We start from the raw sequence: 17,041 nt of genomic DNA, 5'->3' as shown, positions 1-17,041 counted from the left end.
TCCAGATCTGGTGAGGGCGCACGGCAAGATGGCGGCGCCGGCCGGGCCTACGCCTCCTCCCCCCCCGCCTTCCCTCCTTCCTTCCGTATCTCCCTCCCCGTCCTCCCCCCTCAGCGCTGCGGCGGCGGGACCGGGCTAGGCCGGCTCCGCTCGCTCCTCTCTCCGCAGGGGGAGCGCCCGGGCGAGCTACTGAGGCGCCGCGGGCCGCCTGGTCACGGCTGGGGCCTGGTAGGCGGCCGGGGCCGGCCCGGCTGTGTGGGCCAGGCTGGCGGCGGGAAGAGGGAACAACGCTCCGAGGGCGGCGGCCCCTCCGCGCCGACACTCGTCCCCGGGGCCCGCCTGGCCGCGGTCCCCCTGCGCGGTGGGGCTCGGGCGGGGGGTGCTCACCCGGCAGCGCTGGAGAAAATGGCTCTGGAAAAATGGCCACCCGCGATAAAACTGCTCTTGTCAGGCCCTTGTAATAGCGGATGTAGCGTTTACTGACTTAGGATTGCGCTTGGGAGGAATTGATATGTTAGCAATGATGAGATGGCTGTATTTTCTTAACGACTCGGTACTGCCAGCAGCCCGGGCCATCAGGCACCTTTGTATCATTCTAAGAGTGTTATTGATGGTGTCGGCTGCTCAGAGCAAAACCGAGAGGGACCAGGCAGGGGTGAGGTAGTTCTGGCACATAGAGCTTGTTTGCAGGGAAAAAATGCCACTTCCAGCGCCTGTCATCTCACCGTGGTGCTGTGAGGACGGGCAGGGCTGCAGCCGCGGGGGAGGTGGATGGACAGACAGACAGACAGACCTGCCGCTGCTCCGAGGTGTCTCAACGGGGCCAGGGGAAATGAGAATATTCACTGTGGTTCCCGGAGCAGAGTCTGGCCCAGGTTGTGTCAGGCAGATCTGTGAAGCACTGCAGAAAATGTGCTCGGTGGAAAGTGTGTTGTTTGATTTCTTTAGCGGTAAGCTGAGGGCGGATAATTTTTATTTCGGTTATTACAGAGGCAGCTGGTAGAAATGTGAGCCAAAGTACAGCTCTGTAATGTTTAACTCTCTGTAGTTGATCTGGTCACCCTTGTACAGAAAGAACTGGGAGCCATGTTACTTGGTCTGCATGCAGAAAGAGTTAAATTAAACTAGTGAGGAATTAAAACCGTATTGTGCCAACCTGTTTTGTTTGGTTGGTTTTTTTTCTTTTTTGGACAAAGGGCAAGGCATCACTTATGCTGACTTTGTAACTAACTAGCTTTTTACCAGGGAAACAAGCGATTCCTTGCCCAGTGGGCTGTACCAAAGCATTGTGAATGTGCTAGTAAGTGAAAACAAATTTGTGTAAAACCAAGTGCCTAACCAGCTGTCGTGATTTTTGATGCATTACTTAGCTGCAAATCAGTTTTCATCTTTGACATGAAGAATTTTAGTTTTATTTTGAAGTAAAAGCATTATGAGCTTTATGAGTACTGGTGTTGCCAGTTTAGCAGCACCTTTAACGTACAGCACTCCAGTTTTGGTGACAATCTCTGTCTGTGTTTAGTGTCTCCTGAGGCTACAGGCGGGTGTTTGAGGAGTACATGCGGGTTATTAGCCAGCGGTACCCAGACATCCGAATTGAAGGGGAAAACTACCTTCCTCAACCTATATATAGGTAAGTAAATGATGAGCAGTACTAATTACCTTTTTTCCAATATGTAGATTCAGCATGGTGGGTGCTGAACACATGTATTTACACTTAAATAATGCTGAAAATGGAAACTTGGGTTTGTCTTTTTCCATTATGGCTACATATAAGCTTGGTTATCTTTTCCCTTCCAGATAGGCACCTTAGTTTTCCATACAAACATTGCCATCTGGATATCTGTATGATGAGGCCTCTCGTGTTCCAACCTAAAGTAAATTATATAATTCACATTTGTCGATCAGTTTATGCATTTAGTGATAAATTCCTCTGATAGGTTAAGATCGCAGAGGAAGGAAGAGTTTGTTTTTAAGATCTAAATCAGGGGAGAGCTAACCTCATTGGAGAGGCTTACCAGGATGTCCTTAACTAAAGTCTTGGGGGAGAAGTCCAAAGAGATTTTGGAAAAGACAGAATGAAAACGGTTATTCCTGTTATTTAAACCATTGTGTACATGCCAGAGAGTGATGCCAGAAGTTACTGTGATGGCTTCTGAACCACTTCTTGACCTAATTACTGTAATAATCACAATGGTAAGAAAGCTACAAGATTGAATACCTCATAAATTTGCTCTCTGGCTATAGGTTTAATTCTTACAAGGAAATGTAGGGTTTTCTGCATCTGTTGGGAAAATGCTTTATAAGGAAATAATGCCTGTCAATTAAACATGTCTCTAATATGAAACACCTCCTTTAAGACACTGAGTGTATTACCAAGTCTAGACATGTATCGGTTGAAAGCAAATTTCTATTTGAGCTACGCTTAGAAAAAAAAAACTAAAATAATCTCAACTCTACTAGACTTCTGTTCTGAGGACCTGTGTTTTTGTTGATGTGGGCTGCTCTTGGGTTTGTTTGGGTTTTTTTTGCAATGAGATAAGCTTACTTGAATAGTTTTGTCTTTCCTCTGAAATGCTTGTGATGCTCTCAAAATTCTCCTAAGTAGGTGAATTATAGCTATATAGCAATGAAGTAGTAACTGTCAACCTTCTAAGTCACTTTTGTATGTTGTCTTTTGATAGGCACATAGCATCTTTCCTGTCTGTCTTCAAACTAGTATTAATAGGCTTAATAATTGTTGGCAAGGATCCATTTGCTTTCTTCGGCATGCAAGCTCCGAGCATCTGGCAGTGGGGCCAAGAAAATAAGGTAAGCAGCATACTTTCATCTTTCATTTTGAAAAGGTGGGTTCAGAATGCCATCGTCAGAGAGCTCTGGGAGTACTTCACAGCTGTCACTGACTTAACTTCATACACTGCAGCGTTAACAGAACCTTTAGGCTTCTGTAACTAAATATACTTGAGAATTTTACAGTTGCGTATTCTTAGCAGTAGTGCTTCATGGTTTTGGCAGACCCAGATTTGATTCTCAGTGTCTCTCTTCCCAAGCTGATGATGCTGCAGAGGGACAGCTGAGGTTAATGTTACTGACAAAGATGATAAAAGATTATTTTTAGAGCAGAGTTTCAAGCCCGTATTGTTGGTGTTAAAATTACAGCTTCCGTTTTCTATTGTTTCATAACTATTTTGCAGTTGTTGCTTTTGTCAGACTTTTAATAGATCAGGCGTGCGGTTTGACAATGGTTAGAAAAATCAAGTTGAAATTTAGTGGGTGTTTTGGGCGAACATACTCTGCCGTAACAGACTGTGCCTTGTGGGATGGATGTCCCTGTGAGTCAGTGCTGATGAGGCGAATGATTAATGTTGAACTCTGATTTATAATCACCTTATTCCAGATTTATTCTACTAAACAAAAGCAATTTATAAGTTTATTAATATTTATATATTTTAAGGGTGCATAGATCCTCAAACTGAGCTACCCAGTGCAGTGTGTCTCTGTCAACAGCCAGTTTGGATGTACAGAAGCTGTAATATATCCTCTTTAATTAAATGGGGCAAATACGCTACCGAGCTAGGCTGGCTGCAGTGTGTGTCGTGGTTTAACCCCAGTCAGCAACTAGAACCACACAGCTGGTTGCTCGGGGGGTCACGGAGGAAAAGAACCTGGTGGGTTGAGATAAAGACAGTTTAATAGAAACAATAACAGAAAAGGAAAAATAATGATAATGAAACAGGTCACTCTCACCACACTATCCCAAGCAGTGATCGTGGATTCCCACCCTTGGCTAACCCCTGTTTATATACCAAGCATGAGGTCTATGGTGTGGAATATTCCTTTGGCCATTCTATCCTTCTGTCTAGGCCTCTGTGGGAAGCTGAAAAAAGTCCTTGAATAGTGTAAACATCACTTAAAGTCGTGGTTTAACCCCAGTCAGCAACTAGAACCACACAGCTGGTTGCTCGGGGGGTCACGGAGGAAAAGAACCTGGTGGGTTGAGATAAAGACAGTTTAATAGAAACAATAACAGAAAAGGAAAAATAATGATAATGAAACAGGTCACTCTCACCACACTATCCCAAGCAGTGATCGTGGATTCCCACCCTTGGCTAACCCCTGTTTATATACCAAGCATGAGGTCTATGGTGTGGAATATTCCTTTGGCCATTCTATCCTTCTGTCTAGGCCTCTGTGGGAAGCTGAAAAAAGTCCTTGAATAGTGTAAACATCACTTAAAAACAACTAAAACCAGTAGGTATTATTGACATTCCTTTCACAGCAGTCACCAGAAAGAAAATTAACTCTTTCCCAGCTGAAACCAGGGCAGTGTGTCTGTGATCTCTGGTGTTGTAAACAACTTGTATCCCTTGGTAAATTCTTTGGTATCACAGTAACCTGTGTGGATGTGCTCTTGTGCATGAAAAGGGAATTATAAAGGTGCTGGTGATGGAGGGGGGTGCTGAGTTGCTGGAGACTGCATCATTTTATCCTGAGGCACCACTACCAAAGAAAATTCCGGATGATTAGCTTGAAGAAGTGCTAGAGGGGTGACAATTCTTGTGAAGAAATGCAATTTGACTTGCTCTGCTGTTTGTGTCTAGGCCTGTGCTTCTTTCATCTGAAGTGTTATTCTGAAAATGACAGGCAATACGCAGGAAAGGCTGCGTTCCCTTGTCAGCCTACCAACGTAGGCATGTAATTCTGCAAACTGCCTGCTGAGATGTGCATAGACCTGTGGAGGAAAGGAGTAAGAAGATGTAACTTGGAAGGCAACATGCACAATCTTTTGGATGTGGAAGATGTCTATACGGAAGATTACTTGATAAATTGTAGAGGGGGATTCAGAGACACCTGTAAACTTCAGTGCTTATTGAGAGTGAATGGGAGAAGCTGTGGCTCACACAGCTGAACTATCAGGGATTCTTTCTGTTCTATCCTAGGTTTATGCTTGTATGATGGTCTTCTTCCTGAGCAACATGATTGAGAACCAGTGTATGTCAACTGGTGCATTTGAAATAACTTTGAACGGTGAGCAGAGAACTTTCTGTTTAAGGGAGTTGCATTGTGTTGCATGTGAACACACAGGTTTGTGAGAGCTGTTGTGTTGGGAGGGTGAGGGATGATGTTATGAAATGTGGTGTGTTTCAAAATGTGATGGTATGTGGTAATTGCCATTCATCTTGAAGCTTAGGTGTTATCTCACAATCAATGATGAAAAGCATAGATGTGTTATAAAACAGTTTATGCAGATGTCAGTTACGTGTATTTTAAAATAGCTATGTAAAAACTTATTTAGAGGAATACTTGGCCAATTGGTGTAACCATATCATATTCTTTCTTCACATGTGATATGCATTAAGTAAGAAATGATAAACTGAGGAGGCATACTTTCTAGTTAATTAGATGCTTTCCCTGTCCTGTTTTCTAATGTGATATATAGCCTTGGAATCCTATTGAATCCATTGCTCTTCCCAGATTTTCAGTGCCAGTGGACAGCAATACTGATTTTTTAGCTTCAAGAGTCTGTGGACCTTCTACCTTTAAATAATCTTATGGTATTAAAGATTATGTAAGCTTGATGGAGTACAGAATTTTCAGGCTGTAGGTACAAATATAGAATCTAGCTCTGTGCTTTATAATCTCAATTTATGATTGTGCAGGATGTGTTTCAATATAGTAGTTTTTAAGTAAAGTCATACTCTTGCAGAACCTTTTAAAGACTGACAGTATTGTATCAAAGTAATTGAACTCAATGCACTTCCAGTCCTAAGTCTAAGATAAGAATTGGCAGCAGAGCCTTCCTGGGGGGCAACAGCCACATCTGGACTTCTGGACACTTCTGGTTTGTGTTTTGGGACAATGTGGTTCCAGTCTGGCTTTTGTTTTATGTAGATGACAGCAATTGCATTTTTCAGTGTGGGTTCATGAAGTGCTATAGCAGTGAGGGATATTTGCAGGAGTAAGCACTTGTCAACATTAGAACTGAATGTTGTGTTTACTCTAAAGTATTTATGGAGTGTGCTGTGTTATGTGTTTCTGGGAAATAAAATAAAATAATGGTTGCAGCTACTTTGAGTGGAATCTTCCAAGCGAGATCTTGGTAGGCAGGAATTTTGAGGGTCAGCCTTAGCCAATAGGCAGAAGTAAAGACCCACAAAGCTCAAAGACCCAAGGGTTCAGTGGTTTAAAGACTCAGTATGCTATTGTGCTACTCGCTAATCTATTTTTAGACATTCTGTCAATGGATATTTTGAACTTCTGCATCCATATGATGTAATTCTAAATGGAAGCATTTGACTCTTTGTTCTCCTAGTTGGACTGGGTTTTAGTGTAGCCAGAGGTTTGAAGCATTGTTGATGCGGACATTTCTCTCTATATAAAATAGTACCAACTTGCATAGCTTCTTACATCTTTTACACGTTAGATTTAAACTAGCACTATGTGTTTTCTGACTTTGTTTATGTAATGGTGCTTTTCTCCCCTCCCTGTGTTCTGTGGTAGATGTTCCAGTGTGGTCCAAGCTGGAGTCTGGCCACCTTCCTTCCATGCAGCAGCTTGTACAAATTCTCGATAACGAAATGAAGCTCAATGTGCACATGGAGTCAATGCCTCATCATCGATCATAGCCCCATCTATCAGCACTGAAACTTCTTGTAAGTCTTCCTCCAGTCACCAGCTATCTGTTGACTCAGATTGAACATTGTAATTATACATTTGTTCCTTTACAAGTATTCTACTGGAGAACCAGCTCTGGTGACTTCCAGTGAATCGACATGTATGATTTTACAGATACTGTTTTGGTGGGAGGTTCTGGGTTGGGGTTTGTTCTGCCTGTTTCAAAGCTGGAAGCTGGCGTTCCTTGGGGCAGAACAGATGTGGTCCTGTGTGCAGAAGGCCTGAAGTGAGTGAAGTGTGTTATATAGAGATCAGAAAACACACTGTGTTTTGTGCCTTAAAATAGTCTACGTGCAAAGAATTTCTCCATAAGATGTAACCTACTTGAATCACAGGACCCTAGAAAGCAGAATACTTTTCTTGCTCCCATCCCTGTGCAATATGTACTGTTTGAACTTTCTGCAAACATTCCCTTACTGTTAGGAGCAGAGGGTTTGCATCCGTGCTTTTATACTTTATGACAAACCAATTCTGCATTCCTACGTCACCGCCTGTGGCTTTCAAAATATTTAGTTTATGATTCTTCAGTCATTCATCGATGTGCTGCAAAAAGACTATCTTTGTGCACAAATTGGTGGTTGACACTTGGGAGACCACACTTGGGAGGCCACGGAAGTGAAGTGTTGATTAGATGTGGTGCCGTTTTTGGCACAAGAGCGCTTTAGAGACTGTTTTTTGGGGCTGCCTTGCCGACAGACACCCTGCTCTCACATGACAGGCCCTGTGCTCCCATTTCTGACATCTTGCAACTGATTCACCATCTTAAACTGACCCGTTGGTCCCAGCTGTAGCAGTGAATGACCTGGCTCTGCATGAAAACCTGCACGGATTTCCTTTGGAGCTCTGTTTAACATGATTTGGCTTCTGCAAATCCATATTTACATAAGGAAGAACGTAGCACATGGGGGTGCTCGTTCAGAAAAACCTAAGCTCTCTCAAAGCACTGCAGGCAGTCTCACTCCTGATAGGAAACCATGCTCTGCAACCAGGGTGCTCTGCTGCTTCTCGCTGCTGCAGAGCTCAGGCTGTGAACCCCACTTTTGAGCCCCATCAGTCTCTCCCGTATCTGACACCCCTGTGGCGCCCTAAGGTGGGGAGAGTGATTCACAGAGATTCCTCCCTCAAAGTCCTTATGCAGGGAATATGAGAAGCAGTTGACTTTGGATTCCTGCAGGCATGTCTATTTGTTCCATTAAGTCTGGTTTGTCTCAGTAACTTAGCAAAAATCACCTTAATTGTGAAGTAAGTTGTTTTGTATTTTTAAAGTATTATTTAGTATTAAAAAGTTTTGTGTTTCTTGTACTTTTAAGATGGGCTTGCTGGAGCCCAGCATCCTATAGGTATGGATTTTGGAGAGTCTCAGTATTCTTTGTTGCAAAATAGATTGATGTCACCTTTAAGCTTACAAAGCGTGTTAAGACTGTTATGGACAGTTTTACTTAATGGGATATGAGTTTAGAAACACAGCTACATCCCCTCCCCCCCGTCCAGTTGTGTTTCCATCCACGTGGGAAGTAACACTACCAGTTAGGAGAGCCTGATAGCGAGACTTGGTGTTTCAGTGGCTCCTTATCTAAATTCATGCTCCTGTAATGTCACTCCGATGGTATCCGTGTAGGCCATTGCCCACAGGGAAATACTGATAGTACTCTCTTGCCACAAGTTACCGCCTCCCAAGAGACAGCGCTTGCAGTTCAGGTTCTATAATCCGAAGCCTACAGGGCCTGCTGCTCTCCCTGCTCGGCAGGAAATGCCTCAGCTCCCTGCTCCAGCGCTGTTGGAGATGACTTGCTCGTTGGGCACAGGGGTGGTTGCCGACTGTTAACGCTTGTGTCTCCGTTTCCAGGCATTAAGTGGTGATTTCCCAAGGCGGCGCGGCTCCGACCCATGAAGGCCTGTACTGAAGACAGCTCGCTGTTAGTACAGACTGGATGCTTCTCTCGCAGCCGCGTTGTGCCTCCAGAGAAAAAAAAACTTAATGAAAGACCTCTTTCAGTGCTGGCGTGTTCCAGATACTGCACAGTCACGGAGTGCAATAATACTGTATAGTTTTTTTAAGATTTCATTCGACCAGTTCATAGCTCAACAATGCAGGCATTACTAATTGTAACTTATTTTATAGTCATGTTTCACACGATGGCAGATTGAGTTGATACCTAATTTTTCCTCGGAAAAAAAAAAGTTTGTTTAATCTGTTGTATTTTATATGAATTTATGTTCTTTTTGTAGTTTAAAATGGAGTTATAGGAGTGTCTGATATTGTCCTAAACTGTTAAGTAATTGACAGCTGTCTATCAAATATCTCTAATGTGGTTAAAGCAGGTTTGTATATTTTTCAAAATATATGGCAGAGTTGAACAGTGCATTATATACTAAATTATATAAACAAAATTATATGCAGAGTAGTTACATCATTTTGTGACTTCAGTAAAAATTAAGATCAACTGCTTTTTAAATTGTGTTGGCCAGCTCTGGAGGTTTTTCCTCGACCATTCTGGAGAGATGAAAAGCTGGGCCTTTCTACTGTCCTAAACAGAAACCAAGAAAGTTAATTTAAATAAAGAGTTCTCATTTACTGTGTGAACTACCTTGTTTGAGTCACTGATGGATATTCTTCAAATTGCAATTGAAAAAATGCATAAAAAGCCTACTTTCCAAAGTCACTACTCTTGTGTTTGTCTTGTCTAAGCCCCTGACAACCCCTGTGTTTTGTAAGGAGCGCACAGAGCTTTGTCTTTCCCTTCGTGCACCTGCCAGAGTTCAGCTGCAGCTGGATTCAGGTGGTTGTACCGGGGGAACCCAGCAGAGTTAAGGTGAAGTCTAGATGCGGTTCTCCTGTTCCTCAAGTTGGCTTCCCCAGTCGGTGTGGGCTGCAGTTCCTCTTCACCATCCTGTCTCCTGACGGCTGGGTGGCCGAGTGGCCGCCGCTCTGGCTCCTGCGTGGGGAGGCTCAGTCCTGGCAGCACCTGCCTCCCACTCCCTGTCTTGTCCCTGCTCCGAGCTGCAGGGTTTCACACCCCTTGTGAAACCAGCTCACGTACTTTCTGGATCCTTCTTACTGAACGTTTTCTCTGGATGGGGAGGGAGATTTTCTCTGCTGGGGCAGTAAATCAGATGAGAGGGGAACCTGCGGAGCTGTGAGGAAGGCTGCTTGCTGCCACGGTGTGTGAGAACTCTCTGACCCTGCCTGGGCGTCAGGGACTGATGTCAGTGGTGTTTGGGGTAACCAAGGCTGAGAGAAAAGTCGATGCCAGAAAGCGTTGCTCGTCACAGCCATTAAACACAATGGCCTCAAGGCCCCTTTGATGAAATCATCTCTTTGGGTAATTCATGCCTTCTCTTCTGAAATAGATAACAGAGGTTTTCTACTGTGAATAGAGTTTTAGTTTCTCGTTAATTATACATTTCAGACAAAAAACAAATAAATGCACAGATGTGTTGCTAGGCTGAGATTTTCCATGAGCTGTTAATGTTGTCACCCTGGTGATACTTGCTCACAATCTCTGCCCCTGGTGTTCCTTCTCTTCCATCTGAGCAAGATGGGTTATCGATGCGCTGGAGTTTGGTGTGTGAGGACCTTTGCTGATGTCCCTTAAATGCACCAGAAGCTTTTTCCATCTCGGGGTAGAGGCTGTGCAGCGTTTTCTGTAATTGCTCTGGGTTGTAGGGTGCACAGAGCGGGATGGTTTCTGTGGGCTGGACCCAGCACCACGACTGCTGCTCATAGAGCACTACCACATGGGAAAATGGAAATAAAAGAACTTTGATGGTCATTAAAGGCAGTGATACCTGCCAGCCTTCCTATAAACCAGTTGCCAAACACCAGCTGATGACTTGGTATTTGTGGTGCTTGTTTTGGTTGAAAATTGGTGCTTCCTCAAGTCAAGTTTAATCCTAACTGGGCAGTTTTGGATCCCAAGCAGCTGGAGCCTGGCAGAGCCTGCTCCAGAGACACTGCTCCAGCAGCATCCAGGGGGACAGACCCGGGGCGAGTGGCTCCTGCTTCCCAAGAGCTCTCCTCTCCTCCCAGCCTCCAGAAATGCTCAGAATGGGACGCTCCGGGCCCTCGGTGATTTCTGTGCATTCGGTCATCCTGAAAGGGTTTCTCCTCCATGAATCATCTAACACGTCTTTTGTGGAGAAGGGTCCCACAACCAGCATTTCAGTGCTGGCGTGTTCCAGATACTGCACAGTCACGGAGTGCAATAATACTGTATAGTTTTTTTAAGATTTCATTCGACCAGTTCATAGCTCAACAATGCAGGCATTACTAATTGTAACTTATTTTATAGTCATGTTTCACACGATGGCAGATTGAGTTGATACCTAATTTTTCCTCGGAAAAAAAAAAGTTTGTTTAATCTGTTGTATTTTATATGAATTTATGTTCTTTTTGTAGTTTAAAATGGAGTTATAGGAGTGTCTGATATTGTCCTAAACTGTTAAGTAATTGACAGCTGTCTATCAAATATCTCTAATGTGGTTAAAGCAGGTTTGTATATTTTTCAAAATATATGGCAGAGTTGAACAGTGCATTATATACTAAATTATATAAACAAAATTATATGCAGAGTAGTTACATCATTTTGTGACTTCAGTAAAAATTAAGATCAACTGCTTTTTAAATTGTGTTGGCCAGCTCTGGAGGTTTTTCCTCGACCATTCTGGAGAGATGAAAAGCTGGGCCTTTCTACTGTCCTAAACAGAAACCAAGAAAGTTAATTTAAATAAAGAGTTCTCATTTACTGTGTGAACTACCTTGTTTGAGTCACTGATGGATATTCTTCAAATTGCAATTGAAAAAATGCATAAAAAGCCTACTTTCCAAAGTCACTACTCTTGTGTTTGTCTTGTCTAAGCCCCTGACAACCCCTGTGTTTTGTAAGGAGCGCACAGAGCTTTGTCTTTCCCTTCGTGCACCTGCCAGAGTTCAGCTGCAGCTGGATTCAGGTTGTTGTACCGGGGGAACCCAGCAGAGTTAAGGTGAAGTCTAGATGCGGTTCTCCTGTTCCTCAAGTTGGCTTCCCCAGTCGGTGTGGGCTGCAGTTCCTCTTCACCATCCTGTCTCCTGACGGCTGGGTGCTCCAGGCTGGGTGGCCGAGTGGCCGCCGCTCTGGCTCCTGCGTGGGGAGGCTCAGTCCCAGCAGCACCTGCCTCCCACTCCCTGGCTTGTCCCTGCTCCGAGCTGCAGGGTTTCACACCCCTTGTGAAACCAGCTCAGGTACTTTCTGGATCCTTCTTACTGAACGTTGGCTCTCTGCTGGGGCAGTAAATCAGATGAGGAGGGAACCTGCGGAGCTGTGAGGAAGGCTGCTTGCTGCCACGGTGTGTGAGAACTCTCTGACCCTGCCTGGGCGTCAGGGACTGATGTCAGTGGTGTTTGGGGTAACCAAGGCTGAGAGAAAAGTCGATGCCAGAAAGCGTTGCTCGTCACAGCCATTAAACACAATGGCCTCAAGGCCCCTTTGATGAAATCATCTCTTTGGGTAATTCATGCCTTCTCTTCTGAAATAGATAACAGAGGTTTTCTACTGTGAATAGAGTTTTAGTTTCTCGTTAATTATACATTTCAGACAAAAAACAAATAAATGCACAGATGTGTTGCTAGGCTGAGATTTTCCATGAGCTGTTAATGTTGTCACCCTGGTGATACTTGCTCACAATCTCTGCCCCTGGTGTTCCTTCTCTTCCATCTGAGCAAGATGGGTTATCGATGCGCTGGAGTTTGGTGTGTGAGGACCTTTGCTGATGTCCCTTAAATGCACCAGAAGCTTTTTCCATCTCGGGGTAGAGGCTGTGCAGCGTTTTCTGTAATTGCTCTGGGTTGTAGGGTGCACAGAGCGGGATGGTTTCTGTGGGCTGGACCCAGCACCACGACTGCTGCTCATAGAGCACTACCACATGGGAAAATGGAAATAAAAGAACTTTGATGGTCATTAAAGGCAGCGATACCTGCCAGCCTTCCTATAAACCAGTTGCCAAACACCAGCTGATGAGCAAGATGGGTTATCGATGCGCTGGAGTTTGGTGTGTGAGGACCTTTGCTGATGTCCCTTAAATGCACCAGAAGCTTTTTCCATCTCGGGGTAGAGGCTGTGCAGCGTTTTCTGTAATTGCTCTGGGTTGTAGGGTGCACAGAGCGGGATGGTTTCTGTGGGCTGGACCCAGCACCACGACTGCTGCTCATAGAGCACTACCACATGGGTCTCGGGGTAGAGGCTGTGCAGCGTTTTCTGTAATTGCTCTGGGTTGTAGGGTGCACAGAGCGGGATGGTTTCTGTGGGCTGGACCCAGCACCACGACTGCTGTCCATAGAGCACTTCCACATGGGAAAACAGAACAATAAAATGGAAATAAAAGAACTTTGATGGTCATTAAAGGCAGCGATACCTGCCAGCCTTCCTATAAACCAGTTGCCAAACACCAGCTGATGACTTGGTATTTGTGGTGCTTGTTTTGGTTGGAAATTGGTGCTTCCTAAAGTCAAGTTTAATCCTAGCCAGGCAGTTTTGGATCCCAAGCGGCTGGAGCCTGGCAGAGCCTGCTCCAGAGAGACCAGCAGCGTCCAGGGGGACAGACCAGGGGCGAGTGGCTCCTGCTTCCCAAGAGCTCTCCTCCCCTCCCAGCCTCCAGAAATGCTCAGCATGGGACGCTCTGGGCCCTCGGTGATTTCTGTGCATTTGGTCATCTTGAAAGGGTTTCTCCTCCATGAATCATCTAACACGTCTTTTGTGGAGAAGGGTCCCACAACCAGCATCGCTGGGGGCAGCGGGAAGCCCAGACACTCACGTGTTCTCCTGGTGTTAAAAGAGCAGCTCTTTGCTGTCCCCTCCTGCACAATGCTCCTTGGTAGTTTTAGAATGAAGGTGTAAAGACCTATTTATCTATAAAAGGCCCTGTTTGAACCTTGGTAGTTTTAGAATGAAGGTGTAAAGACAGATTTATCTATAAAAAGCCCTGTTTGAACATTTGATTTCACCCATGTGCAAAATGGATATTAAATAATAAACTGGGGGGGGAGGGCGCGATGCAATTTCAAGCTCATTGGTCTTGGCTTGTCCAGCACAAGGGTAGGTGAGAGAGGTCTGGTGGAGCTGCTGGGAGCTGGGTGCAGACCAGGGAAGGGCAAAAAAACTGGTCTTGGGTCTCCCCCTTTGAGTACAGAGAAATGGGCCATTAGGCATAAGCCGTTCGCAGCGGAGATCTGTCTTCAGGTCCCATTTGTGCTGGTGTAAATCAGCCGTAGCCCTGCTAAAATCTGGGATTGCAGTGGCACAGCAGGTCAAAATCAAACTCCCAGGTGTGACCTTCTCATGGTTCTAAATGGAAGAGTTAGAATCTAGAAGGTATTTAATCTAATCAAAGATTAAATCTGGAGTCACCTGGGCATGGAGAGGCGAGGGGCAGCTGGTGGTGGGTGTGTGCTGCTGCCCCCCGCTTCTGCTAATTGCAGTACGTGGTTTTGCCCAGCGTTCCAGGCTTTGGTGTGGAGCTAAACCTCAGTTCTTCTCTTAAACCTCCAGTTCCTGCCTTTTCCCCTGCTCCCGCTGGCCCCCCCGAGAGCAGAGCCGTGTGAGCCCGGCTGGGCGAGCAGGACCCCTCCCCAGCACCTGGGGGCTCCCAGGTCTCCTGAGGACGGGCTTCTCCCGGCGGTGGAGGTTGGCAGGCTGTGCCTGGCTGCCATGGCACGGCCCCAGCCCCTTCCAAATGGTGTTTGCAGTGCTATTAGCAGAGCCATCGTGCCGCTCGTTAACAAGAATGAGCAAGTAATAGCTGTCTTAGACTGGTAGACTTACGTTCAAAATCTGTAATAAATGTGAACTTAATGAATATAGTATGTTTATCTGGAGCCTGCTTCGATATAAATTGGATTTAATTTTTTTTGATTTATTTATTGTGCAACTGCCGACTAGAGTTGTGGTTGCAGCTGTGTGGAGTTAAAGCTCATTTCCTACGTGTTTGCTGACCTGATAAAAGAGGACCTGATAAAAGGTGGGACAGTGAGGAACCCTCCAAGCATCACCCTGCTCCCCTGGTGTCTTCAGTGCACCCTTATCTCCTGTGGCCTGAGCAGATGGACCTACAAGAGTTTTCTGCATGGGCCCAAGGAGGCGCTTCCTTTGCCATTCCCCCTTCCCTGTGTCTTCTTGTCCATGAGTGGGGTCTGGAGGCTGTGAGGTGTCCCAGGCTGGGATGCCATACCCAACAGCCTGGGCCATGGGCCCCACAGCTCCCAGTGCAGCATCCTGGTGCAGCAGGAATTCCTGTGGCCCCACACCTCCCTCTTGCCCCGAGGCAGGGCTGAAGGAAGCGGGTGCCTCGGCCGCCCGGCTGCGGGCGCTGGGCTGGGAGGGGATGGTGCTGGCTGGGAGGAGCGTGGGTCGCCCGCGTTCCTGTCCTCACTGACTGTTCCTCTCAGCTTTGTTTGGCGACGCTGCTCCTTATCGCTCTGCGTCACAGGCGCGCTCGGGAGCCGGCTGACCCTGGGTTCATTCACTCTGCGGTGGCTTCTGCTGAATGCAGGCGAGGACTACAGCTCTTCTGCATCTCGGAGCAGCCCTGCAGGCATGGAGCAAAATCAGATGGGGAAGAGGAAGGCCAAGAGCCCTAGAAAAACCGCTGGTGACTCGTGGAAGCTGGGAAGGTCCCGGAGGTTTCCTGGGATAGACAAAGTACCCCTTAAAGGACTGATGTAGGTGCTCCTGGCCTCGAGCTGCAGATGGGACTTCTGTCCCATCCCTCCAGCTCAGTGACACGTCTGCTCATGGTGGGGTTTTTTTGTGCTGGGGCAAGTTTTCCTGGGCATCTCTTTCAACCCTCCTTGCCAGGGAAGATGGTCAACGTCTTGTACGCGGTGCTGCGCTCCCTCCTGAGCTGCCTCATCCCCCCAGCCAACCTGCTGGTGATCGTGGCTGTCTACCAGCTGATGAGGAAGCAGCCAGGCACCAGCTACGTCTACATTCTCAATTTGGCCACCGCCGACCTGCTGGTGGGCGTGATGTGCATCACCGAGGCACTGGATGATATCCTTGATGGGGATTTTGACCGCAGCAGGTCCTTCTGCCTCCTGCGCATCGCCATGAGCATGACACCTTGCATCGGCTCCATCCTCACCCTGCTCCTGATCTCCCTGGACAGGTACCTGGCAGTGACACTGCCGCTCTCCTACCCCACCCTCCTGAAGAAAACGCCCATGGTCCTCTCCCTGGTTGTCCTCTGGATGCTCTCCTTCTTTTTCGGGCACTTGCCTCTCATCTTCCCCTCCCTTCAGCGAGGCAACTACGCGGGTTACTGCGGGCTCCTGTACGCAGCCAGGAGCGAGTACCTCTACACGATCTGCTTTGGCATCTTTGCCCCGTCCCTGCTGGTGCTGGTGTGCCTGCACCTCCGGGTGGGCAGCATCGCCTACGTGCAGCACAGGCGGCTGCGGCAGGCCTGCGCCCAGGTGGGACCCCTCCGCGCCCGCCTGCGCCACTTCAAGGCGCTGCGGACCGTGCTCATCGTCCTCGTTGGCTTCAGCCTCTCCTGGGGCCCCTACCTGGTGGGGGGCACTGTGCAGGCCGCCTGCAGCTCCTGCAACCTAGCCGGCCCGCTCAAGGACGACTTATTCCTGCTGGGTGAGACCAACTCCCTCATCAACCCCCTCATCTACGCCCTGCACAGCAAAGACATCCGGAGCCACCTGGCAAAGCTGCTCAGGTGCAGGATGAAGGGCCAGGTGAAGCCCCTGGCCTTGAACATCCGAACCATTGGGAGCTGGGGCAGGGGCCGGCCCGAGGCACTTGGTTCATGAGGGGTCCGTGCCCCACCGCCTCCACCTGTGCTGCTGCCACGGCCACCAGGCCCATGGTGGGAGGGGAAGGCAGGGTGCCTGGTGCAGCAGAGCCTTCCCACTGCATCAGCCGTTTATGACCTGCTGCCAAGAGGCTGCGGCTCATCCACGCTCTCTCTGCATTAACAGCCTTCTGTCCCCAGCAACCACACAAACGTTGCCAAGATAGTGACCTTTGGTTTGGACAAACTGTAGGCTTTTGTCCCTCTCTCTGTACAGAGAACCACTCTGTCTCCTACCTGCAGCAGGCTGAGCTGCCATCCAGCACTCGTGCCAGGGAAGTCTGGGCATCCTGCTGGTGCCATGTCCTTGGCAGAAGTGCTGGCTGTGCAGAGCAGTGCCTGTGCGGGTGACTTCTGAAACACCTCCTCCCCGCGTACGAGTCACAGCCTATGGCTTAGCTGTGCTCTGGTTGCTTTTATCTTTCTGCCACATCCCTGGGCTGAAACAACTGGTCACCCTGGGCTGGTTTCTGCCAGGAAACAGAAGGGAGGTTGCTGTGGAGCAAAGCACCAGCAGCAAGCACAGATTTAC

The 17,041-nt window shown here is 47.3% G+C and overlaps 2 protein-coding genes across 2 annotated transcripts; both read left to right on the top strand.

The window, feature by feature from the left end:
• The first annotated feature begins 1,522 nt into the window (after positions 1–1,522).
• On the top strand, positions 1,523–9,338 carry LOC106890271 (selenoprotein T). The gene is made up of 5 exons (XM_014945976.1): positions 1,523–1,633; positions 2,685–2,811; positions 4,941–5,028; positions 6,502–6,653; positions 8,522–9,338. Exons 1-4 carry the CDS (start codon positions 1,560–1,562, stop codon positions 6,624–6,626), a joined length of 414 nt encoding a protein of 137 aa, XP_014801462.1. The 5' UTR covers positions 1,523–1,559; the 3' UTR covers positions 6,627–6,653; positions 8,522–9,338.
• A 6,170-nt stretch (positions 9,339–15,508) lies between these two features.
• LOC106890157 (glucose-dependent insulinotropic receptor-like) lies at positions 15,509–16,468 on the top strand. The gene has a single exon (XM_014945775.1). The coding sequence runs from the start codon at positions 15,509–15,511 to the stop codon at positions 16,466–16,468; it is 960 nt and encodes a 319-aa protein (XP_014801261.1).
• The last annotated feature ends 573 nt before the right edge of the window (positions 16,469–17,041 follow it).

The sequence above is a fragment of the Calidris pugnax genome, unplaced genomic scaffold, assembly GCF_001431845.1.
Source record: "Calidris pugnax isolate Ruff unplaced genomic scaffold, ASM143184v1 scaffold111, whole genome shotgun sequence".
Lineage (NCBI taxonomy): Eukaryota > Metazoa > Chordata > Aves > Charadriiformes > Scolopacidae > Calidris > Calidris pugnax.
This window is presented reverse-complemented; position numbering and strand designations above follow the sequence as displayed.